Genomic DNA, 26,668 nt, shown 5'->3' with positions numbered 1-26,668 from the left:
TTATTTTAACACTGTGTAAAAGAACATTATGCATGTGAGTGGTTTGAGAATTAAATGGTTTAATACTCAGGTTTGAATCTGTCTTTTCCATATATAGAAACAATTTGTTTAAATTTGTTTTTATTGATATTTTTTAGTGTCGTGGAAATCCTGAGAATTCACTCTCCCATTCCTTTCTGGCTGTCTACCATCTTTCATCGCTGTCTCCCTCATTTTCTTGATCCAGATGTGGTTACTGGGCAAAGAACAACTTGAAGGCATCATTTTACCAAATGCCCCAATAGCATGTTTCCCCTTTCCTTGTCTTCATTTAAGATGCAGAGTTCATTTATAATGTAAGATGGGAGTAGTTGTATTTATTTTTACTTCTATTCACAAACCAAAATAGGAAGAGGTACAAAGAATAAGAACAGTTTAGCTCACACAAGGGTTGGCTACTCTGCCCATGAAGATAATAGTGTTCAGAGGAACTTCTCTTATAAAAACCAGGAAAGGCCTGTTGGCCTTGAAGGTCACCCTGTTGGGGTTTAGCGAACGGCCAGCAATCCCAATGGCGGTACTTGCAGCTGCTTCACTGCCTTCTTCATTTACCTGCAGGTCACATGGGAAATAAAACTACATTATTTACTCTGCCGTTCATTATTGGCAGGTAAATCATCCACAGACACAGCATTTCCTCAAATGCTTTTGTTTTCCAGTAAAAAGTACATTTGGGTCAGGTTGGATTCCCTCCAGAATCCTACTTCTACTCATTCTTTCATGCAGATAATGTAAGGTACTTGTGTTTGTCCAAGCCTTGTGCTAGGTAGTAAGTGTAAGAGTTCCATTAAGGTAACCCAGAAATCTGAATGTACACAGGTTATCACATTTCTGGCTGGTACCATTGTAAATGGTTTTACAGCAGATTTTTTTGTACCAGCTGCTGAAAGATTTTTGGCTCAAGATCTGAACTCCATAGTTGAAACTGTTTCACTCTTGGAGCATCAAGATCCAAGATACAGCTACTTCAAAGAGCCACTCAGGACCTAGGGCCTGTGAAAAGAGGTGGGTTGTCTGGCTGGACGAGATGCCATTTTTTTGGAGTAACAGACTGAAACAGTGGTATTTGAATATGGTTGATAAGCAGGTCTAGAGGGAAACACCTTCAGAAAATTTTGCCTCAGGACCCAGAATATCACTAGAACTCTGTTTCTGCTCTTATGAAAGCACATGATTAACCAGCTGCCTGGGTTTTCTGGAGCTAGTTAATGATGTCTTCTCCTTCCCTCTCACTCTTCCTTCCGCTTCCTTTGTTCCTCCCTCCCTTACCCTCTCTCTCCCAATAGTGTCTATTTCATGCTCATTCCAGGACTAAGTTTATTAGCAGACTCTAGAGTGTTTGCTTGACCAGGATCCTTTTATTCAAATCAGGTCTGGTTTTTAATGGCTTCTCAGATCTACAATTAGTTGGGTTTATTAAGGGTTCCCAAGGTTTTCAAAGAAAACGGCTTTGTTGTGAGAACCACAGAAAAATCTACATCATTGTGTACTGGGCTCAGGTGGATAAAATGAATCCAGACCTCTGCTTCTTCCTAATAGTAACTCAAGCCCCTCGAGGTCTGAGTTGACACTTCTAATTGGAGTCCTTACAAGGGGATATTCAATGAGAGTTAAAACCTTGAGGACTCAATTTCCCTTGCAGTCTTCCTTTCTTTCTTCCAAAAATCCATATGAAAGAGGGTGTGAGCAGTGTCATCTTAACTTCCAAAACCATTAATGCAGCACTGGTAAAATCCCTTGTTCTGATCTCAATACCTCTACTCTTGCTATTGTCTTAAAGGTCGTTGACATTCATTGTCTTATAGATTATATGCCCACAATGAGGATTTTTGCACATAGCCTTTCTGTCCACCCCAACTCCTGCTATCATTTGAGACAATTAAATTATCGCAGTAGGCTGGGCACGGTGGCCCATGCCTGTAATCCCAGCACTTTGGGAGGCCGAGTCAGGTGGATCACTTGAGGTCAGGAGTTTGAGACCATTGAACCCAGGAGGCGGAGGTTGCAGTGAACTGAGATCATGCCACTGCACTCCAGCCTGGGCGACAGAGCAAAACTCCATCTCAATGAAAAAAAAAGAAAAAAAAAATCTCAGTAGGAGACCCATTCAACACCGTAGCCTCCCATTTCTTTCATCTCGTCACACCTAATGAGCATTACCACGTAAGCAAACCTGTCCATGGCTACACCCTGGACTTGCCATCTCAGAACTGCTCTACCTTTGAAATTATATTAATAGCATCCTTTTCTCAGACTATAACCTTGTATTCTTTCAAGTTATCACATTTCCTCACTCCCGTTAAAATTCCACTTTCCTCTGAACCAGGCATTTCCTACTGAGCTTGATCCCTGGCTCTATATTTACTAGCACCATCCTCTGAAACCTTTCTCTTTGACTACAACCTTCATTCTTTTCGATTTCTTCAATTCTAGAAACTTCTCTACCATCGTCCCATCTCCTTTCCCTCACAGCCTGGCTCCCGCAAAGAATAGTCTATACCAGTGGTTCCCAAATCTCATTGTGCATAAGAATCCCCTGAGGAGTTTAGTACATACACGGATTCTCAGGGCCCATCCCAGAATCTCCAAAGATAAAGCTCCCCAGATGACTGCTGCTGTTGGTCCATAGTTTAGTGTTTGCTTGAGAACAACTAGAACCAGAAGTTCCACAGGCTGTACACAGCTGTTACTCTAACACAGGGTTCCATGCACACCTCAGCTGGGGGAACACTAGGTTAAGTGATATTCAACCGTTTTCTTTACTGTGGGACGTCTCAGACCTCAGCCTGCCAGTGTGTACTGCTCATCTCTCACGAGAGGATATACATTTATTTGACCACCTTTTCATTGCCTCCAGTGTAGTCTAGTGCTCTAGTTGTCTGGAGCACACTTTAAGACACTGATGCACACTTACCAGCTTCCCTTTCTTACCTTCCATTTGCTCTTCATCCATTACAATTAGGCATGTGATCACACTATTCTGTCGTCAGGGAAAGGTAAACTATGGGCAGTCTCCAAACTTTTTATTTTTTTTAAGACTTTTTGGTAGAGACAAGGTCTCACTATGTTGCCCAGACTGGTTGCGAATTCCTGGGCTCAAGTGATCTTTCCATCTCACCCTCCCAAGGTACTGGGGTTACAGGTGTGAACCACCATGCCCAGCCCTGGAGTCTTCTTACTAGATGCTATCCATTTTCTTAAAACTTCTCCCTGGGTTGGCTGGGTGCAGTGGTTCATGCTTGTAATCCCAGCACTTTGGGGGTGCCAAGGAGGTGGATCACCTGAGGTCGGGAGTTCAAGACCTGCCTGACCAACATGGAGAAACCCTGTCTATACTAAAAATACAAAAATTAGCCAGGCATGGTGGTGCATGCCTGTCATCCCAGCTACTCAGGAGGCTGAGGCAGGAGAATCGCTTGAACCGGGAGGCAGAAGTTGCAGTGAGCTCTCGCGCCATTACACTCTAGCCTGGGCAAAGAGCGAACGAAGCTCCGTCTCAAAAAAAAAAAAAAAAAACAAAAAAACCTTCTCCCTGGGTTTCTGCGACCCCCCATCCTGTAAATTCCTTCTTGATGGGCTTTGCTGGCTTCTTTTCCTATATCACCCTCCTAAATATTTGTGTTCCCGCTTGACCTGCTGCAGAAGAGGTAGTGGGAGGGAAGGCAGAACAATCACACCATGAGGGTTTCGGGGAGGGCTGTATTATAGCAGGCCTTAACGCTGGAAACAGGCCTTTTCCACATGTGTGTTCTGTTGTTCATGCATCTCCTGTCTGTACCCTAAGAGCTCGTGGAGCAAGAACTCCAGAGTTAGAAATCACATGAAATACTGAATAATAAAGTGGCAGAAAAGTAGCATAGGAAGAGAGTCGGGAGGTGTACTCACCTCAAGAAATGCCTTATGGAATGCATCTGAGACATAGAGGTCATCCCGGCCTTCTGCAACAATACCTGGAAGGAAGACCGGAGAAGGCTTTGTGAGATGGGAGAAGGTTGGCTTCAACTCACAGATGGGAATTCAGTTTGAATTAAGAGATCCTTTGGGGCTTTTTGAAACATAAGAAGAAATCCTAAATCTTCACCTAATCATACTCTCACAATGAATATGTGTTAAAAATAATAAAGTACTTTGGGGGCCAGGTGCAGTGGCTCACACCTGTAATCCCAGCACTTTGGGAGGCCAAGGCGTACAGATCACCTGCAGTCAGGAGTTTGAGACACTCTGACTAATATGATGAAACCCTGTCTCTACCATGAAAATACAAAAATTAGCCAGGTGTGGTGGCGAATGCCTGTAATCCCAGCTACTTGGGACACTGAGGCAGGAGAATCGCTTGAATCTGGGAGGCGGAGGTTGCAATGTGCCAAGATCACGCCACTGCACTCCAGCCTGGACAACAAGAGCAAAACTCCATCTCAAAAAACAATAATAATAATAATAATAATAATAATAATAATAATAATAATAAACTACTTTGGGCTTGTTCAGCGTGGCTCCTGATAATTCATTCTCAGGCTTCAGCTCTTTGTGGGAGAGAGAAAGGGCAAGACTCTGTTCTTACAGAAAAAACTCACTCCATCCAGAAGGAACATCTTTCTTTCCAGTCTGGCAACATTTTTAGTTTTCTAAACTAGCTTAGAGAGAGCCCAGTAGCGCAGTGGCTCACAGCTGTAATCCTAGCACTTTGGGAGGCCGAGGCGGGTAGATCACCTGAGGTTAGGAGTTCAAGACCAGCCTGGCCAACATGGTGAAACCCTGTCTCTACTAAAAATACAAAAATTAGCCTGGCATGGTGGCAGGCGCCTGTAATCCCAGCTCCTTGGGAGGCTGAGGCAGGAGAATCACTTGAACCCAGGAGGCGGAGGTTGCAGTGAGCTGAGATTACACCACTGCACTCTAGCCTGGGGGACAAGAGTGAGGCTTCATCTCAAAAAAAAAAAAAGATAAATCTAATTACTTAACATCAGAAGCTTATTATATTATATTATTTATTTATTTAGCGATAGGGCCTCACTCTGTTGCTCAGGCTGCAAAGCAGTGGTGTGATCACAGTACACTACAGCGTTGACCTCCCAGGCTCAGGCAATCCTCCCAGCTCCACCTCCCAAGAAGCTAGGACTGCAGGTGTGCACCACCGTGCCTGGATAATTTTTTTTACTTTTTGTAGAGACCATCCTCACTATGTTGTCCAGGCTGGTCTCAAACTCGTGGGCTTAGACGATCCTCCCACCTCGGCCTCCCAAAGTGCTGGGATTACAGGTGTGAGCCACCATGGCCAGCCAACTTCTTTAAAAGATACTTTAATGTGCCGGGCACCATGGCTAATGCCTGTAATCCCAGCACTTTGGGAAGCCGAGGCAGGTGGATCACAAGGTCAAGAGTTCAAGACCATCCTGGCCAACATGGTAAAACCCCGTCTCTACTAAGAACACAGAAATTAGCCAGGCGTGGTGGCACACGCCTGTAATCCCAGCTACTCAGAAGGCTGAGGCATGAGAATTGCTTGAACCCAGGAGGCAGAGGTTGTAGTGAGCCGAGATCACACTGCTGCACTCCAGCCTGGGCAACAGAGTGAGACTCTGTCTCAAATAATAATAATAATAATAATAATAAACGTCAGTGAGGCCTGTGTAATGGGAACCAAATTTCCCCAGCTCTTAATATCTGTGTCTTTGCTCTGAATTCCAATGCCCTTTCAAATTCCTCTCCACCTGGTCCTGTCTCCTGTACCTGATACAGACTCACAGGGCACCAGTGATGGCTGGGCCCATGGAGATCCAAGAACAAACTTCCCTTTTACAGAAGAGGAAACGGAGGCCTCAAAAGGAAAAGAGATGTCCACAAGTGAGCAGTAGAAACTAGGATCAGAATCCAGGAGTCCTGACTTGTTGCTCCTTTCTATTCTTTCTCCAACTCTTCCACTTTCAGTCAGACTACCTTGTGGATAGAGCAGGGAGGAAACTCCTTCCTAGACAAACCTGGGAGTTTGGACTTTTCAGGGCTGAACAGATCGACAAGGCCCATGTCTTGCAGCTGCTCCTTCAAACTGAAGCCGTCCTCAATGCGGAAGCGGGGCATGTGGACCACCAGCATCATCTCCTCCAACTCATCCAGCCACTCCTGCAGCACCTCTGGGGTGAGTTCCTGCTCCACCTTGGTCAGGCTCTTCTCAGGCTTGGGCAGGATGAGCACCATGGCGATGTCATCACCCTTGAAGGGCAACTCAAGCACCTGGGTGCCTTCAGCCACGCGCCGATAACGGAACTTGCCTTCCTGGTACATCATAGACGCTGAACACGACTCTCCATCAGCCTTGTAGAACGGTTCCATCCTTGTGTTCTCAGGGCTAAACTTTGACTTCCACAGGCCCTGGAAGAGAATCACAAAGTGAGAACAAAAACCTTCATAGGAGGATATTTATTGACACAAGACATATTCATATTATAGTGTTACATTAATATATATTATAAGTGTTACATTAATATATAAGGAATATGCACAAAAAGGTTAATAATGACTGTGTCAGAATGATGGAATTATGAGTAGGTTTTTCTCTGTGTACTTTTCTGTATTTCCCCAGATTTTCAGCAGTGAGTATTTGCTTTTATAATCAGAAAAATAAAACCAAAACCAAGAACAATCTACAGTCCTCTCTGCAAGTCTCTTCTTGAGTTTAAATCTAATTGCCTTGTGCTGTCTGCTTTCCGCCAACCTCTTTTCTTTTCTTTTCTTTTCTTTTTTTTTTTTTTTTGAGACGGAGTTTTGCTCTAGTCACCCAGGCTGGAGTGCAATGGCACGATCTCGGCTCACTGCAACCTCCGCCTCAGGGTTCAAGCAATTCTCCTGCCTCAGCCTCCCAAGCTGCTGGGATTACAGGCACCTGCCACCACGCCCGGCTAACTTTTTGTATCTTTAGTAGAAATAGGATTTCGCCATGTTGGTCAGGCTGGTCTCGAACTCCTGACCTCAGGTGATCCACCCTCCTTGGCACCCCCAAAGTGCTGGGATTACAGGCCTGAACCACTGCGCCTGGCCCCACCAACCTCTTTTCTAAGGGCCAACCTCCAAAGTCCTGGGCTCTGCCAGACACAGACACAGATAACAGAGGATGAGCCCTGACTGACTTCCTCTTCAAACTGGGAGGGACCCTGAGATAGAAGACACACTTTTGAACATTACCATTCTTTATCACTTTCTAGCTCTGTAATTTGGGGACAAGCCATTTAACTCTTCTTCTTTTTTGGGTCGGGGGACAGGGTCTCAATCTGTGCCCCATGTTGGAGTGATGCAATGGCAAGCTCATGGCTCACTGCAGCCTCAGCCTCCCAGGCTCAAGCTATCCTTCCACCTCAGCCTCCCAGGTGGCTAGGACTACAGGTGTGTGTCACCATGCCCAGCTAACTTTTTTAGTTTTTGTAAAGACGGGATCTCCCTGTGCTGCCCACGCTGATCTTGAGCTTCTGTGCTTGAGTGATCCTCCTGCCTCAGTTTCCCAAAGTGCTGGGATCACAAGTGTGAGTCATCATGCCTGGCCCATTTAACTCTTCTGAGTAGTGGTTTCTTATCTGTAAAACTAAGAGCTGGTGATAGCTAATATTTATAGAATATGCTTACTGCATGCCAGGCACTTTTCCAAGCATTTTGCACGTATTAACTTATACCTTATTTACATGCAGTAGCTACCTCAGTATCCCTATGTGGTAGATGTATCATTATTACCACATTATAGATGCAGAAATTGGAGCATAGAAAGATCTCGGGTAACTCACCCAAGTTCACATGGTCAGAAATGGAAGAGTCAGTATTTAAAATTAAGTAATCTGTCCGAGTGGCCCAGGTTTCATTTGTGATGTGAGAATCAAGAGGGCTAATAAATGTCAAATTGTTCTGCAAACTGTAAAGGGCAAATTCACGTGGTGGAAATACAGTCTGCTCTGTCCTTGGAGAGGGGAAAACCGTAAGAGACAGAGCGACTGACAGCAGCAGCGACTGGCTAGTCCCCTGGGCCCTGTGGGAGGGAAGAATGTACCGGGAGGCACATCCCAGGATGGGCAAAATATGCCACAATTCTACCTGCCTTAAACTGGTGGTCTCCTGAGTGTCAGCGGTCTGCTTATTCCCACTCCCCTCTTCCTTTTCCTTCCCAAATGTAATCAAGTTGACACAGTCTTCAGAACATTACTCTGAGGAAAACAAGGCCTTCTGCATCGGTAAATAATAGCACCTCCCCTAAGTCTGAGGTGAGCCTGTCACCTAGAAGCTCAGAAGATTTAAGCTAAAACTGGATTTTACAAGAAAGAAAACATATTTTAAAAAGATAAAATAGGCCAGGCATAGTGGTTCACGCCTGTAATCCCAGCACTTTGGGAGGCCGAGGCAGGCTGATCATCTGAGGTCAGAAGTTCGAGACCAGCCTGGCCAACATGGTGAAACCCCATCTCTACTAAAAATACAAAAATTAGCTGGGCATGGTGGTGTGCGCCTGTAATCCCAGCTACTTGGGAGGCTGAGGCAGGAGAATTGCTTGAACCTGGGAGGCGGAGGTTGCAGTGAGCCGATTGCACCATTGCACTCCAGCCTGGGCGACAAGAGCGAGACTCTGTCTCAAAACAAAAAACAAAAGATAAAATATATAAAAATAAATTTTAAAAACTAAAATTTAGGCAAGGGGAACTTTGACTCATTGTAGAAGCTGCTCCAGGTGATGGGAAAAAAATTGCAGGGCTGAAGATTGTGAACACATTGACTCTGTCATTTCATTCCAGTTTTCAAAATGGAGTTAACTGGACAGCAGAATCACATATATATGAGAGTTTGTCACTGTGCACACCTTGCAATGGGACATGATGGGTTTGTTTGCATGCCCACTCTGCCATCAGCCTGGGGACACTACCACACCTCCCTGGACGGTAGCCCAGCAGCCATGGTTCAAACGGTTCTGGGCTCTCAGCAAATGTTTATGTCTGCCCAGACTATGCATGGACCATTTCTCAGAAAGGATCTACCTACACATGCCCAGTAGTGTTAAAGAGGGTGAGCTGGCCGCATGTGGTGGTTCATGCCTGTAATCCCAGCACTTTGGGAGGCTACGGCAGAAGGATTGCTTGAGCCCACGAGTTCAAAACCAGCCTGGGCTGTGGCAAAAATAAAAATAAAAAACTTCACCTCCTATGATGGCATGCACCTGTCGGGAGGCCAAGGTGGGAGGATCGTTGGGATGGCTGGGATCACTGGAAGGTCAAGGCTGTAGTGAGCTGTGATTGTGCCCGTGCACTCCAGCCTGGGTGACAGAGTGGGATTCCGTATTTAAACAATAAATAAAATAAAATAAAATAAAATAAAATAAATGGAGGGGAGGAGGAAATAAGGCAGGGACAAGGAGGCAGAAGCAGGCGCTTTGGAGAAGTTGGTTCAGCTCTCTGCCTTCTACTGTCGGAATCTGTTCATGTAGTCCTTAGGCTTTTTTTACCCATTTAGACTGACCTGCCCTGCTGACCTGTGTAGCTTCAGGCAGTCCATTTGCCCTCTCAGAGCTTCGGTCTCACCGTTTTAAAAAAAAAAAAAAAAAAGGCGGGAGCGGGGGCAGGCGCGGTGGCTCAAGCCTGTAATCCCAGCACTTTGGGAGGCGGAGGCGGGCGGATCACAAGGTCAGAAGATCGAGACCATCCTGGTTGACACGGTGAAACACCCTCTCTACTAAAAATACAAAAAACTAGCCGGGCGAGGTGGCGGGCGCCTGTAGTCCTAGCTACTCCGGAGGCTGAGGCAGAAGAATGGCGGGAACCCGGGAGGCGGAGCTTGCAGTGAGCCGAGATGCGTGTTTCAAAAAAAAAAAAGGGCGGGGGGGGGTAAGCTGAAGAACAAGAGGAGGTCCCCGGGGTCTCTCCCCAGGGTCATTCTGAGTACCTTGAAGTAAATGGTGTTAACCAGCACCAGAACAGTGAGCTCGTTGATGGCTTCCGGGGGAATGACATCGGTGATTCGGCCTTCGGTCTTATTGGACACCCATTTGTTGATGGCGGCTCTGGATTGCTCTGCATTTTCCTGAGGAGAACAGGAAATAAACCTACTCACCTGTGCTATTCGATTGGCTTCCCCATTTTCCCAGGCCGCGTTTTATTTTTCTCACCATCCCTCTGCCCTTTCCCACCATTTGATTAAGAAGCCATCGCTCTAATCCAAATTGGGGAAACCTCACATATCTAATGTAGTTCCATGAATCTTTCCTGTAGTTAATAAATATTATCAGAAGAAAAAGAACAAAAAGAAATAGGAAGAAATCAAGGAAAAGAAGGAAGATGAAAACAGTCTGGGAAAAATAAGATAAAATATTATTTTCTCTGACTTTGGAAAACCTGAACTCACAAAAGTAGGGTTTCCAAGGCATGTTCCAGGGAAAGCAATGAATGATTGCAGGTTATATGGGGTTGGCAAGTTATATGGAGGAGAGAAATGGCCATGCAGTCAAATACATTTGAGGAATGCTGATTGAATAACGCCAACAGATTTCTTTGTTGCGGAGTTTCTCTGAAACTTCATAGGCCCATGTTCTTCATGAATCTCCAAAAGGAGAATATGACATGCATCATGTACCAACTTTATTTGACCGTGATAACTGTTCAAATTAAGTAAGATATCTTGTAGGACTGGCACCTTCAAAACACCCTTTGGTATATATTTGAAGTTGGTGGATGGAATGAAGAATTGATTATTTATTCACGTTTTCCTGGGCAGTCACTACAATCTAAGCATGGATACCATTGATTTCTCAGGTTTCCAGTAAGAATAACTATTCCCGGGGTGCTGACTTGTAGCCAGCCCTCCGACAGTCTTCAGCAGCAAAGCAGTGTGAATTTGGATGCTGTTTCTCCCCCTCCTCAATCTCTGAGTGGAGAGGAAGAACTCGGAGGTCAGGGGTAACATCTGCAACTCACCTTGAAGTCCAGGGGCTGGAGCTTGGCTCCATATACCAACTCACTGATGTCCTGGTAGGTCTCATTGAAGGTAAGGGATTTGTCTCCAAAAAGGCGATTGGCTGATACTAACTTGGAGGATTTGTTGGCTTTTCGATAGAGTCGGCAGTTCAGTTTGGCAAAGAAGAAGTGGATCTGATCAGATGTTTTCTCAGATATGGTGTCAAACTTAAATACCTACAGAAGTCAAAAAAAATGGTGGTGGGTTTTGTGGGCAGCCTGGCTAACATGGGTGTTGAGCATAGACTGGTCAGTCTCTGACTAACAGCCACCTCAGTTGTGAACTCCTTCACCTGGGACAGCATAAATGCTCAACTCTTGTGTTCTGATGAATAAAGGGATAAAAGAAGAATGAAGGGTAGGAAGGATAAAGGGAAAAAGAGAGACTAGGTCACCACTTAAAGTCTCTAAAGGGCTCTAGATCAACACACAGATGTTTTCTTGCTGGAATGGGAAAAGTCGTCTTGGTGATTCTGGACAGAGAAGAGAATCAGGACAGTGTCCTTTCTTGTAGCAAACACTTTTGTGGCATCTCTTGGGGCCAGCTGCTCCTGGAGGCTCTGGGATACTGGTGGTAGGGGTGAAAAAGGAAGAGTGAATCTATCAGCAAGGGATTAAACAGGCCCAGAATCCAAGAGTCTCAGAGTTGAAAACGACTTAGAAGTCATCCATGCTTTGAAGATGGCATCCCCCAGTGTCCACCTTCACCATCCCCAAGGCAAATGGGTGAGGCTGTTCCCCTCCTGCCCTTCCCATGCTCTCTCCTCAGGCTACAAAAGGCCTTTTGGTTTTATCTGTTCTCTGCCTTTGGTTTTCCTGATTTTGTTCCAACAGGCACTTTTTTGGGGGGAGGATTATACTTTTGATCAAAAGCTTGGTGCTGAATTTCTCTTTTCTCCAGAGAGATTCAGTCTCACCCTGCTTTCGAACACATGGTGTTTGTGTAGAGGGGAGGACCCAAGGAATATGCGTGGTTTGGAAGCAGTGTTCTGTTCTTCTTGTAGGAAGGGTTACATTTAAGATCTTACTTGGGGACAGAGACATGAGGGATATGGAAGGGCTTTGAGACCAGTACCAATGTATACAAAAATGACTGAAGGGCCCAGAGAAGGCAGTACTAAGTGTCTTAAGGGTTTTTAAACCTACAGTTTCTTTCGGAGAGTGAAGACTTGGGTTAACTCATCCCAGAGCCCTGAGCAAAGGTGATGAAGTTCCATGGAAACTGACCACTAGAATAGAAGGAACCCTTCTAAGACCCACAGACTTTAGTGTCCAAGGTCCAAATAAGCACCATATACCATCTTGAAGGGACTCATGCCTCCCTATTGATGAACTCTGCTTCCAAAGCGTGATCCAACCTGAAGAAAGACTGTCAGGCAGCCAAGCCAAGGACAGATTAAAGATCTAGGGTTTCCATCCATGACTTATCATAGCCCCAGAGGCCAATAGTGATCAATCAATCCATGACGCTTCATCTTATCATGCCCTACTTCCCTCCCAGAAAAGGCAGTGGGGGAAAGGGGGTGGGAACTAAGTCACGGAGCTGAAATGATCCATACTTCCCAGAGCCAGAAAACACTCTCACGTTCTTGAGGCTTCTCTTGGCTTTCCTGGGCCCCTGGTCTCAGTATACCATCCTAGGCTGGGTGTGGTGGCTCCCACCTGTAACCCCAGCACTTTGGGAGGCCAAAGCACTTGAAGTCAAGAGTTTGAGGCCGGGCGCAGTGGCTCATGCCCATAATCTAAGCACTTTGGGAGGCCGAGGCGGATGAATCACGAGGTCAGGAGTTCAAGACCAGCCTGGCTAACATGGTGAAACCCTGTCTCTACTAAAAATGCAAATGGTGCCAGGGGCCTATAATCCCAGCTACTCAGGAGGCTAAGGCAGAGAATTGCTTGAATCCGGGAGGTGGAGGCTGCAGTGAGCCGAGATTGCGCCACTGCACCCCAGCCTGGGTGACAAAGCGAGACTCCGTCTCAAAAAAAAAAAAGAGTTTGAGACCAGCCTGGCCAACATGGTGAAACCCCATCTCTACTAAAAATACAAAAATTAGCTGGGCGTGGTGGCGCATGCCTGTAATCCCAGCTACTCAGGAGGCTGAGGTGGGAGAATTGCTTGAACCTGGGAGGTGGAGGTTGCAGTGAGTCGAGACGGCACCACTGCACTCCAGCCTGGGCAATAGAGTGAGACTCCATCTCAAAAAAATAATAGTACTCATAATAATATCCTAGAATTTTTTTCCACAAAAGCCCATATGCCTGATGTCACCAGATGGTAAAGCTCCCCTTCTTCTGCCAGAAGAGGGACTGGCACAACACATTGCCCAGCACAGAGGAAGTGCTGAATGAATGAATAAATAAATGATCAAATTAATGAGTAAACATATAGATGAAAAAATTACTAAAGAGAGAAGTTGAAAGAGATAGAAGCCCTCCCCCATTGTAAGGTCGCTCAAAAGAGGAAACCAGGATTTAAAAAGCAGATATCCAGGTGGTAATTCCTTGGCTAATTTTTTAAAAAATGGTTTTCAAATGGAATTATAACACATGAAGTAGTGACTCAAAGGGAGTCATAATGCATAAAGAGCGCCCTTAGTGGCCTGCAGTGTTGGTTGAGAAGTCACTGGACTTGGACCTATGCAAGCCCCAAAGGTGCTCCTAGCAAGGTGGCTGGGCAGAAGACCTTTGGGTCGTACCTCCATCAGTTGCTTGAGGGTGTCATTACAGGCACCCAGCTTGGTCATAGCAAAAGCCGTGGAGACACTCAGGGGTGACAGGAAAATGTTATCCTTGTCGTTCTTGGAATCCGCCAGGTGCTGATAGAAAGTGGTAGCAAAGCGGGAATTGGCCTTGGACAGTTCCCAGACGCGCCGGTTGGTGGCCTCGGGGATCTTCTGTTCTGAGCCCTCATCCTCAGTTGCCTTCTTCTCCGGGGAGCGGTAAATGCACATGGGATTCATGGGAATGTCCCGCGGCTTGGCTGTGCAGATGTCCACAGGGCTCCCGTGACAGGTCATACAGTCCCAGAGGCCAATGAGCAGCAAGGACAGAAGATAAACCTTCCTGCAAGGGGGCAAAATGCCGAGTTAAGCTAGGCTGCAACCCCTAGCCCCACTGCCCACCACAGGGTTGCCTCAGTAAAGCAGAGGATTCCAGCCCACCTGGTGTGGCCAAGAGAAGGGCTAAAGTCTTTGAACCAAGTACAAGGGCCCAGACTGAACCTAGAACAGGTTCAGTCCTAGACTTCTTGCCAGGGGATAGTTCAGTTGCCTGGACATGGTCAGGTTGGAATTAGAATCAACTGACAGTTATTTGAAGTATTATTATGTGCTCAATTTCCCCATGCTGGGAGAAAAAGAATGCGAAGCTTCCTGTTTGTGACATGGAACACACGTGCCTAAAAAATTGGCTGGGAACTTTAGTGCCCAGTGAAGAGTCAGGGCGGTAGGGGGTGCCACCTACAGAAACTGTTTGGGGAAGGGCTCTGATAGATGCAACAGAGAGATTTCAGCAACACAAGAGAGGAAAGAAGAAACGGATGGAGCAAAGGCAATATCTGGCCAGGCGCGGTGGCTCACGCCTGTAATCCCAGCACTTTGGGAGGCTGAGGCAGGCAGAGCACTTGAGGTTAGGTGTTCAAGATCAGCCTGAACAACATGGTGAAACCCCATCTCTACTAAAAATACAAAACTTAGCTGGGTGTGGTGGTGCACACCTGTAGTCCCAAGCTACTGGGGAGACTGAGGCAGGAGAATTGCTTGAACCCAGGAGGCGAAGGTTGCAGTGAGCTGAGATTGCACCACTGCACTCCAACCTGGTGGGCAAAGTGAGACTCTGTCTCAAAACAACAACAACAGCAACAACAAAACAATGGCAACATCTGTGTGCTGAAGATTCCCACATATCTAGCTCCAGCCCTAACCCTTCCACTGAGCTCCAGACTGACTATTTGCTGGACAATTCCACCAGAAACTCCTACAAGTTCTTTAGGGAAACAGGGACAAAGTGACCTGGTAATTAATTCTCCCCGAGGTGCCTGCTCCTCGTGTCCTCCAGCTCAGTGAATGGGCTCAGTGAATTCAGTACAGAAAGCCGAGAATCACCCTGGATTCCTCTCTCTCTCCTCCTCATTTAGTCAAACCCCAAAGTCAATCAGTTCTGTTTTTTTACTCTTTCACCAGTTACTGCCACTGCTTTAGTTCAGGCTCTCATCCTTTTTTATTGCCTGGAAGTTTTAATAGTCTCCAACATGGATTCAATGAAGGTAAACTAAGTTAATTTCACATTTTTAAAAAATGAGGTAGTTGGGACACTGGATGAAGCAAATCAAGAGATAAGGTCTCTTGTCATATTTTTTGTAGATAAGACAAGGGTGGGCTGCCTCCAACTGGTTTAGGGTCCCTGGGTGTACAGAAGGGAGTCCGTCTGTGGGTACTGGATCTTCCCATCTTCTCCTGGGAGAGAAAGAGAGGCGCCCAGTGCAGATTCACAGATGTGGTCTGCTGGGCAAGCGTGGGACTGGCTGGAAGCTGGAGCAGCTGAGGGGTACTTGCCTTCTTACGTGGTCTCAGTCCAGTTCTGCAGCCCTTTCAAGAACAGAGGTGCAAAGCGGGAAAGAAGCAGAGGCACCAAGGGAGATGTGGAAGGCAGGCTGAAGTAGCAGAGAGAGAGAGAGAGGAGAGGACCCTGCCATTCATCTTCCCATCTCCACTGCCTTCGGTTGCCCACTCTGTCCTTCAGCGACATTTGGAAATGCAATTCGAGGCTGAGCGGACCCTGGGAGGGCTATGAAGCACAAATTAAAACTAAGACAGTTGTGCCACCACCCCATTTCTAGCCTCCTGTGACAACTCAGATGAAGAAGGGAGTGTGTGTGGCATCGAGGGAGGGACAGCTTTCACTGTGAGAAAAGGAAGAAGTTTCGGCCCTTTAGTCAAAGGTCACTGGGATCTTGGGTGGGGGCAGAGTGGAGTGGATCTGAGTGGAAGAAGGAGCAAAAAGGGAGTGAGGAGGTCCTCGTGGGTAACATTTGCTCTCTTCCTAGATTTGCTCTCTTACGGCAGGCCCTGGGGATTGCCCTTGGAGCATTCCCTGGATTCTGTGAGTGTTGGCATCCTGCACAGCATCTTTACACCAGGGATGACATCCCCCTTGTTTCTTAGGCTAGGGACCCAAGGTGTGGCTTAGGAAAGGCCTTACCCCAAGAGGGAGGTGGGGGGGAGGGCGCTTGAAATGACGTCTTCCAAACAGGTCTTTGACTGTAACTACCAGGGAGAGGGCCTGGTCTTCTCAAAGGTGTTAGAGGTCACTCCTGTGAGTCCTTTGGAGGTTGGAAAACCCAGTGAGGGCAGCCAAGGGGAAAGCTCACCCCTCTTACCTTTTTCCAGAGGCTACGGTTCCTATCACATTGGAATACATGGTCGCTACTCTTCCACAGGGCTGGGCAAGTGGAGATGGTTGGTCTGAGGCAATCTGTCTGAAAACTGGTTCTTTCCTCTTAATCTCACAGAGGTTTCAGAGGCCAGGGTGCATCAGGGAGCTGGTCAGGAGGGGGAACTGAGGTCAAAGGCTGATGACCAGTTCCCAGGGTTAAGCAAAGTGTAGAGCCCAGTGTTGTTTAATTAGTAGAGAAGTTTCAAAGTTCAGTCAGGCCCAGGGAAAGCCTGAGCCACCTCTCTTGCCCACACTCCCTCACTCTCCTCCTCAGCTTTATGGAAAAGGAAAAGGAGAGCATGTTCATCCCCTCAAACTTGGTTAGGAAATACCTGACTGAGGAGAAATTTGTCTGCAGGATTTTTTCTTTCTGGTTAACCATATCAGAAGATAGAAATAGCTAATGTCCAAAAACTTCTAGCCCTCTACCTGTAATTCCCTCTCTCATAGTTTTCTTTATGGACAGAGAGAGAGAGAGAGAGAGAGAGAGAGAGAGAGAGAGAGAGAGAAAGAAATATCTAATTAGAGGAGGCGAAGAGGGACAAGCTGCTACCTTCAGGCATCTGAGCGCCAAGGTGTCCCGGGTGCAGACAAGGAAAATACAGTGGTTATACCTGTGGCCCACAGAGAGACCCATTCCCCAGCAGCCCTGAAGTGGTGGGACAGGGACAGAAGAGCAGGGCCTGGGGGTGCATGCCAAGTGTGTTTCTAAGGGGTGTGAGCAGCTGAGAAATACTTAGCAAAACTCTATTGGGGGATCAGGAGACAGAATGTGGGGCAGGTAAAAAATGCACGTACAACTGCTGAAATAAAAACAAACTAAATTATATTTATGTGTATTGTTATTTTTATTAGTTATGAGGGATATTGGGTAAATTCAAACTAATGGAGATAAAGGGCAGGTTTGTTTACATTTCCCTCTTCTGAAATAGCCAAAAGCACCATCACAAGGATTGCAGCCACCTAGTTCACAGGGCGCGTGTGCCTCCTGCTGTGTGATCAAGGACTCCTTGTTGTTGTTGTTGCAGTCATAGGCATTTTAGAGAGCTCTTCGTTCGTGAGAGAGGACATCTCTCCTGGGCTGAAGCTGTGTCTAAGTTCTTGGCTGATTCAGACCCTGGATTGGTTGAAGCCCTCCATGTGCTGTGTGAACAGTTGCCGAGAACTGTCCCAAAGGGCCCCAGAATGCCCAGAGGCTCATCTGTCACCCTAGATTAAAGACTATTGAAAAGGCTCCTGGTCAACCACTGGAGTTCAACAAACACATAAGTGCTACCTGTGCCAGCAGACACTGTTCTTGGAGTTGGGATTCCATTCAGGGGAGACATGCAGCAATCACATAAAGAATCAGTATTTTGGGCTGAGCGTGGTGGCTCACACATGTAATCCCAGCACTCTGGGAGGCTGAGGTGGGCAGATCACCTGAGGTCAGGAGTTCGAGACCAGCCTGGCCAACCTGGTGAAACCCCGTCTCTACTAAAAATACAAAAATTAGCTGGGCATGGTGGCGGGCACCTGTAATCCCAGCTACTCAGGAGGCTGAGGCAGGAGAATCACTTGACCCTGGGAGACAGAGGTTGCAGTGAGCCGAGATCGCACCATTGCACTCCAACCTGGGTGACAGAACAAGTCTCAAAAAAACAAACAAAAAAATCAGTATTTAAAAAATAAATATGTAACGTGCCAGTCAGATGTTAATAAGGTCCATAGAGAAAACTATAGCAGGGCAAGGGTATATAGGAAGCAGTGGGAGGAAATGGGTAGGGAACCATCTGAGAACATGTGGTAGGAAGGGCCTCCCTTAGGAATCGTTGTTAGGAAACCAGAGTGAAATGATGGAGGGGGCCATATGAATATCCTTAGGAAGAGTCATCCATAGAAGAAATCAGAAATACAAAGACCTTGAGGTTTCAGGACTATGCTCTTGAGACCTACTGTTCCAGTTTATAGGATTTGTGAGGTTTGTGTCTTGCCAAGAAGGTCCTTGGAGGAGGGCAGATGAGGGGCCCTGCAGAAATATAGGTGATTTGGTGAACATCTGCTGGAAAAGATTAGGATGCAGATACTACCAGGTCAAGGAGTTAAGAACTATAACATCAGTGTTTGGGTTTAATTTGTTCATCCAGGCTGGATGCAGTGGCTCACATCTGTAATCCCAGCATTTTGGGAGGCCGATGCTTGAGGCCAGGAGTTCAAAACCAACTGTGAGACCCCACACAGTGAGACCCCCATCTCCAGAAAATAATAATAATAAGCTGGGCATGGTGGCCTGATTCTGTAGTCCCAGCTACTCAGGAGGCTGAGGTGAGAGGATTGTTTGTGTTCAGGAATTCAGGCTGCAGTGAGCTGTGATCACGCCACTGCACTCCAGCCTTGGTGACAGAGTGAGACCCTGTCTCAAATGTTAAAAATTAAATTGCATGTATTTTTTTAAAGTGTTCTGACAGGTATGGCGGCTCACACCTGTAATCCCAGCAGTTTGGGAGGCTGAGGTGGGCAGATCACTTGAGGCCAGGGGTTTGAGACCAGCCTGGCCAACACGATGGAACCCTGTCTCTACTAAAAAATACAAAAAAAATTAGCTGGGCATGGTGGCGTGCGCCTGTAATCTCAGCTACTTGGGAGGCTGAGGCAAGAGAATCACTTGAACATGGGAGGTGGAGGTTTCAGTGAGCCGAGATCACACCACTGCACTCCAGCCTGGATGACAGAGTGAGACTCTACAGGTGTAAGCCACTGTGCCTGGCCCATATTCTTTTCTTCTTCTTCTTCTTCCTTTTTTTTTTTTTTTTTTTTTTTTGAGATGGAGTCTCACTCTGTCGCCCAGGCTGGAGTACAGTGACCTGATCTCAGCCCACTCCAACTTCTGCCTCCCAGGTTCTAGCGATTCTCATGACTCAACCTCCTGAGTAGCTGGGATTACTGGCCCCCGCCACCATGCCTTGCAAATTTTTTTGTATTTTTAGTAGAGATGGGGTTTCACCATGTTGGCCAGGCTGGTCTCAAGCTCCTGACCTCAAGTGATCCATAAGCCTTGGCCTTCCAAAGTGCTGGGATTACAGGCGTGAGCCACTGCGCCCAGCATTATTTTCAAATATAGTACTATTTTAAAATCTCTAAACTTTATTCTAATTTTGCCAATCATCCAATTAATGTTTTTAGAGACAGGTTGTCACTCTGTTGCCATTAGAGACGGGGGTCTTGCTCTGCTGCCCACGCTGGTCTCAAACTCCTGGCCTCAAGCAATCCTCCCGCCTCAGCCTCTCCACTAGCTGGAATTACAGGCAGGAGCCACCACACCTGGTTATCAAAGCAGTGGTTTTCACCTTGTTTCAGAATCCTTTTATAGTCTTGCCAAAGAACATCTAAATATTATTATTAAAATAGTTATGTACTAAAATAGTTTTGGCCAGCCTCAGTGGCTCACACTAGTAATCCTAGCATTTTGGGAGGCTGAGGCAAGAGGATTGCTTGAGCCCAGGAGTTCAAGACCAGCCTGGGCAACATGGCTAAACTCCATCTCTATAAAAAAAAATACAAAAACTTAGCTGGGCATGGAGGTATGTGCCGGTAATCTCAGCTACCCAGGAGGCTGAGGTGGGAGAATCACTTGAGCCTGGAAGGTTGAGGCTGCAGTGAGCCGTGATGGCACCACCACACTCCAGCCTGGGTGATGGAGTAAGATCCTGTCTCAAAACATAAATAAATAAAATGAAATCCTTTTGACTTCATATACCTACTGACAGGTTTTCTGAATCTCCGAGGGTCCCTGGACCACGCTTTGGGAAGCACTGATTTATAACCAAAAAAAAAAAGAAAGAAAAGTATTTTTTTTTTCTCCTTTCTCTGGGGCAGGAGCACACATTGCATTTAGTTGTCATGTCTCTGAAGTCTTCTGAGGCGTGGAACAGTTCCACTCATCTACAGCCATACCACCCTGAACGTGCCTGACCTCGTCCGATCTTGGAAGCTAAGCAGGGTCGGGCCTGGTTAGTACTTGGATGGGAAGAGTTTCTCTCTTTTTCTTTCATGATTTTGGCTTGTTTGGCTTGTTTGATTTAGGCCAGTTAATTTTGAAGAATGTCTCTCAACTTGGTATGTCTAAAATGTCTTCAGGATTAGATTCAAGTTATCCTTTTGGGGGCGGGAATACAACAGAGGTAATACTGTGTCTTTCTCAGTGTATTGCATCAGGAGGTACAGTAATGTGTCCTATCACTGGTATTAACTTGGATTACAGGATTGTGTCTGCCAAGTTTCTCTGCTGTAAAACTACAATATTCCCCCTTTTGTTAAATGTCTTGTGGGAATACTTCACATACTTGAGACTATGCAAATACATTGTTTTCCATCAAATTTTCACCTGCTAATTTAAGCATGCCTCAATGATCCCTTTGCAAGACTTAAACATTTGTTTTAAATTCATCTTTTTTTTTGAGACAGGGTCTCGCTGTTGCCCAGTCTGGAGTACAGTGGCACCATCACATCTCACTGACGTCCTGAACAACCTGGGCTCAAACAATCCTCCCACCTTAGTCTCCCGAGTAGCTGGGACTACAGGTGTGTGCTACTGTGTCTGGCTATTTATTTATTTATTTATTTATTTATTCTGAGAGGCATTTTCACTCTTGTTACCCAGGCTAGAGTACAGTGATGTAGTCTCGGCTCACAGCAACCTCCACCTCCTGGGTTTAAGCGATTCTCCTGCCTCAGGCTCCCAAGTAGCTGGGATTACAGGCATGCGCCACCATGCCCAGCTAATTTTTGTATTTTTAGTAGAGACGAGATTTCATCATGTTGGCCAGGCTGGTTTTGAACTCCTGGCCTCAGATGATCTGCCTGCCTCGGCCTCCCAAAGTGCTGGGATTATAGGCATGAGCCACCGCGCCCGGCCTTATTTATTTATTTTTAAAAACTTTTTGTACAGATGGGTTTTCGCCATGTTGCCCAGGCTGGTCTCTAACTCCTGAGCTCAAGTGATCTGCCTGCCTTGGCCTCCCAAACTGTTAGGATTACAGGTGTGAGCCACCACATCCAGACCCTGCAAGACTTTCAAAGCACTCCTCCCTCCCTGTTATTTCCGTGTTTCTCTAAAAAGGATTATCACAAAAACCATTAGAATTAAAAGAGATTAAGTTAGACAATACACTAGGCTGCGAGGAAACAAGCCGTTTCATCCATTGCTCTTCGGGGTACAAAGTGCCATAACTCTTTGTAGGGAAATGTGGAAACACCAAAATGACAAATGCATGTACCCTGTGAATCGGACATTCCACTTTAGGAAATTCATCCTATAGCTACACCTGCGTGGGTTTCAACAAGGTTAGCTGTCACAACCTGATTCAGAATAGCGAAAAGTTGGACACCACTTCCATCTGTAGGAGACTGGTTAAATAAACCAAGGCACATCCCCACAATGGAAGACTGTGCCATTGTGTAAAAGAATGAGGATGCTCTATATGGATGTACTGATGTGGAAGCGTCCTTAAGATAATTATGCGGGGAAAAAGCAAGCTGCAGAAAGTGTTTATAGTATGCTTCGGTTTTTGTAACACAAAGTGAGGATGATGGGGTGAGGGGTGGCTAGAGACACAGGTGGGAGTAGACTTATCAATATGTACCATCTCATTTAGTTTTCTAATTTTGAACATGTCCATGTATCACCTATTCAATACGTCTTGACTTTATGACACAAGGGTGTCAGTGTTGGATTTACACAGAGGCTTAGGGAGAGAAGAGGAGCAGGGCAGGATGAGGGCAGTGGCAGTACCAAAGAGGAACCTGAGGCAGGCTGAGCGCCTAGCTGGTGACAGGGGAGAAAAGGAGAATGAGTCTGCAGGTGGAAAGAGGTGTTTAGTTGTGCCCTACCTGGGAAAGTAATTTCTAATGGCTGTATAATATTTAATAGTTTATAACTTAACCATTACTTTAGTGTTAGACATTAGCTTAGGTCAGACTCTTTAAATATTTGAACATGATTTATGATCATATAGGTGCCATCTTAATAGGTGCTATTTAAAAACACTATATACCAGGGTCTATACTAAATGCTTTCCAGGCATTAGCTTATATAATTCTCTCATCAACTCTACCAGGAAGATACTAATTATGCCCAGTTTACAGATGAGAACACTACTATTCACAAGGGTTATTTGCCCCAAATCGCAAAGCTAGCAGAGCTGAGATTCAAACCTCCTTCTGCTTTTCTCAGAGCTCTTGTGTCCCAGCATGATAGATATGAAAGAAATATCCAGGACTTTCCATGTTACAACCCAGTGTCCAATTGCTTTTCATCTGTTTCTCCTCTGGGTAGTCTCTGTCAAACTTGTTCACAATTCCCTCCAAAACCAGTGCCCAGAAATGAACCCAGGAACTACCACCTTTTCCTTTGTCTCTATCTATCTATCTATCTATCTATCTATCTATCTATCTATCTATCTATCTATCTATATAAAATACATATACAGCCTCCACAGCTGGGACTACAGTATGCTTCACCACACATGGCTAATTTGTTTTTTGTAGAATCAAAATCACTGTGTTGCCCAGGCTGCTCTCGAACTCCTGGTGTCAAGCAATCTTCCTGCCTTTGCCTCCTCAAGTGCTGGGATTAAAGGCATGAGCCACCACAGTTGGCCGGTCTATCCATATTTTATTTGATGCACATCCCAAATGAGCATACTCACAGCTCAGCCTGGGCATTCGGCACACTAGCTCTTTCTTTTTCCATAGGTCAGTCTATAAGCCACGTGATGAAGATGAGGCTGATCCTAAGCCCTGGAAGTTATCAGCCCAGTTATTCTCTGCCTCTCACCTCTTGGACCCAGCACATTTGGGAAACTGAGATCCCATGCCCTGGAATGAAAGAAACAGACCTATAATCATGTTTCCCGACCAAGAGCAATGTGCCTCACTCTGTCCTATCCAACACTGCCATCAGTGGTTTGGAAGAAGACACAGTCAGGAAACAGTCAAGGGACAGTGGGTGCAGCGATCATCTGCTGGATCCCAGGCTGCCTTGCCCTCTCCACTACCCTGCTCCGGCAGGTCTCCCAAGAGTTCTCATTGGTCTCTGGGAGTCTTTACCACCATCCTAGTCTCTGGTACTCACTGCACACAGCTCTCCTTGGCTTTTATTATACTATCAAGGTTTGGATGATCCCAGATCCCTTTCCTCTTGGTTCATCTTAGACCAGTTAGACTGGGAAAGAAAAAAAGAGCTTGTATGCTGGGCAAACTAATTTGTGACTGTGTGTGTGTTTACACACACACAGGTATTCTGAAAAGTACTTTTGTGTATACTTAAATATAATAAAGACATTTTAGGTTGGACGTGGTGGCTCATGCTTGTAATGATTTGGGAGGCTGAGGCTAGAAGATGGCTTGAGGCCAGGAGTTCAAGACTAGCCTGGGCAGCATAGTGAGATCCTATCTTTACAAACAATTAAAAAATTAGCCAGGTGTGGTGGAGTGCACCTGTAGCCATAACTACTTCTGAAGTCCAGGATTTTGAGGCTGCAGTGAGCTATGATCGCACTACTGCACTCCAGCCTGCACAATAGAGCAAGGCCCTGTCTCTAAAAAAGAAAGAAAAATGATTTATATTTCTTTAAATTAATATTTTCATGGAAATTTCTAATATTTCTAGAACAGGAAATATTAGAAAGAGATAGATATCTTAAGAACTTTTATCACAAAAAAAATTAGTTTTTGAAAAGGACTCCCTACTTCTGTGCGGCACTGTTTTTCTCAATCCTGAGTGAAAACAAGATTGGAAGGCTTGTGCTTCGCTGTGTCAGGAGAAGGTTCAAGGAACCATGAAGAGGAGAGAACATAGCATTTTATTACCCTCTCTTTTTTTAGTTCTTCCTTCAAGATCAGTGATAAAATTCCTCTTTCTCTAGCCCTGCTTCCAGTTCGGTAGCAACTTCTATGAGCAGGTAACTAACTCAGCAAGTCCATGTCCATTGCCTCATACCCTGGGCTGTTCTGTTCTTTCCTTTGGACTCAAGAGTAAGAACTTGGCAGGAAAGAGATAGGACCCAGCTCCTGCGTGATTATTGTATAACTCAAAGCTTAACCCTTCCATGGAAATTTGGCAAAACATTTAGTACAAACAGCCGTCTCCAACTCCCTTGGGTTCCCAGTTTACTAGGTGAACATGACATTTTAATTAAGGTGAAATTAAACTTACCAAAATAAATTCTACATTATCATTTGGCAACATTTAGCTGAGGCTCTCAAGGCATCTCTTTGGAATTTGCCCAAATCCTCCTGTTAGGAAGTTCAGTTTTGGCTTCAGGGAAACCAAATCAAAACAGCAAATATTTATTGAACATGTCCTGTGCACACGGCACGGAGCCCTGGATGTACCAGGTACTTGATAAACATTCATGTTTGAAAAAAATCCAGGTCCAGAGTAGTTCTGCTAACTTAATAACAGGAAATATAGCACTTTAAATTCCTCCCAAATAGAAAGTTTAGATTATCAAGTAAGGTAAAAAATGCTTACTCATCCAGAAGAATTGACACTTCGTATGAACGGAAACATTGGGCAAGGGTATTCTTTGGAGGTTGAGCAAGAGAGAGTTGTGTGGGGTCAAAGCTTGTTGCTTTTATATTAGTTTGGGGAGTTGTAGGTGGTGAAAGAAAAATAGCAAAGGGAGGCTGGATGCGGTGGCTCATGCCTGTAATCCCAGTGCTTTGGGAGGCCAAGGCAGCTGGATCACTTGAGCTCAGGAGTTCAAGACCTGCCTGGCTAACATGGCCAAACCCCATCACTACAAACAAAAAAGTAGCCAGGCTTGGTGGCGCATGCCTGTAGTCCCAGCTACCTCAGGAGGCTGAGGTAGGAGGATTACTTGAGCCTGGGAGGTTGAGGCTGCAGGAAATTAAGTATGGTTTAAGGAGATGCATCATGGGTGCCAGGCTGACAATAGGTAGACTTGTGGACTCAATTTAGTATCACCTTGACTGGATAAAGGAACACCTACAAACCTGATAAAGCATTATTTTGGGTGTGTCTGGGAGGGTGTTTCCCAAGGACATTTGTGTGTGAGTCTGAGTGGACTAGGTGAAGTCTCTGAGAGCCGTGACAGACTTTTCTTCTGCTTCCTTGGGCATTAGAACTTCAAGCTCAGCTGAGTGCGGTGGCTCACGCCTGTAGTCCCAGCACTTTGGGAGGCTGAGGGGGGCGGATCACGATATCAAGATATTGAGACTATCCTGGCCAACATGCTGAAACCCTATCTCTGCTAAAAAAACATACAAAAATTAGCTGGGCGTGGTGATGGGTGCCTCTAGTCCCAGCTACTCAGGAGGCTGAGGCAGGAGAATTGCTTGAACCTGGGAGGTGGAGGTTGCAGTGAGCCGAGATGGCACCACTGCAGTCCACCTGGCGACAGAGCGAGACTCCGTCTCAAAAAAAAAACCAAAAAAACAAAAAAAAAACCACTTCAAGCTCACAGGCCTTTGGACTCCAGGACTTAAACCAGAGACCCTCCAGGTCTTGAGGCTCTCACTTCCCTGGTTCTCAATGTAAAACTGTTGAAACCTCTTTGATAAAGGAAGAGGTTTTCTTGTACATCTGTATTTATGAAAGGTGAAATTTCTCAAGATCTCAGCTTCTGGGGCAGCTGTATGTGCAGTGGTGACCCATTGTGTGTGTGTATTTGAAGCAGGGTCTCACTCTGTCACCCAGACTGGAGTGCAGTGGCACAATCACGGCTCACTGTAGCCTCGACCTCCTGGGCTCAAGCAATCCTCCTGTGTCAGCCTCCCCAGTAGCTGGGACTACAGGCGCAAATCATCACGACCAGCTAATTTTTCTATTTTTTATGGAGACGAGGTCTCCTTATGTTGCCCACACTGGTATCTAACTCCTGGGTTCAAGTGATCCAGCTGCCTCAACCTCCCAAAGTGCTGGGATTACTGATGTGAGCGACTGCACCCAGCTCATTGTAGTTTTTGATTGATTTTGTCAACTCTTAGAGTCGTCTGCCACTATATTTCATATGACTGCGATTATAATGCTGGGTGCATAACCAACCACAGTGATATGCGTTTATACATTTTGCTTTTTGACCTACTTATAAACATGGTTCGTCTGCTCTTAACTGTTACATCCATGAGACTGTTATTATATCCGTGTTTGTTAAATAAAAATATATCATTGCCTATTTTATGATGTAAATTGACCTATGAAGTATTGTCTTTTTTTTTTT

General features: G+C 45.8%; 1 protein-coding gene across 1 annotated transcript; it reads right to left on the bottom strand.

The window, feature by feature from the left end:
• Nucleotides 1–336: 336 nt before the first annotated feature.
• On the bottom strand, nt 337–16,541 carry SERPINC1 (serpin family C member 1). Its single transcript, XM_025393305.1, has 7 exons — nt 16,390–16,541; nt 13,709–14,075; nt 10,974–11,189; nt 9,946–10,083; nt 6,018–6,408; nt 3,925–3,989; nt 337–591 (listed from the first exon to the last, which is right to left on the bottom strand). Exons 1-7 carry the CDS (start codon nt 16,428–16,430, stop codon nt 415–417), a joined length of 1,395 nt encoding a protein of 464 aa, XP_025249090.1. The 5' UTR covers nt 16,431–16,541; the 3' UTR covers nt 337–414.
• Between the last annotated feature and the right edge of the window lie 10,127 nt (nt 16,542–26,668).

Source organism: Theropithecus gelada, chromosome 1, assembly GCF_003255815.1.
Source record: "Theropithecus gelada isolate Dixy chromosome 1, Tgel_1.0, whole genome shotgun sequence".
Lineage (NCBI taxonomy): Eukaryota > Metazoa > Chordata > Mammalia > Primates > Cercopithecidae > Theropithecus > Theropithecus gelada.
This window is presented reverse-complemented; position numbering and strand designations above follow the sequence as displayed.

What these genes read in the sequence shown, in the direction of transcription:
- SERPINC1 (XM_025393305.1), bottom strand. Translation starts at nt 16,430, where the DNA reads ATGTATTCCAATGTGATAGGAACCGTAGCCTCTGGAAAAAG. An exon ending in TCCAGCCCCTGGACTTCAAG is followed by an intron (nt 10,084 to 10,973) that starts GTGAGTTGCAGA and finishes TGTTCTCCTCAG; the next exon opens with GAAAATGCAGAGCAATCCAG. An exon ending in TTAACACCATTTACTTCAAG is followed by an intron (nt 6,409 to 9,945) that starts GTACTCAGAATG and finishes ATTCTCTTCCAG; the next exon opens with GGCCTGTGGAAGTCAAAGTT.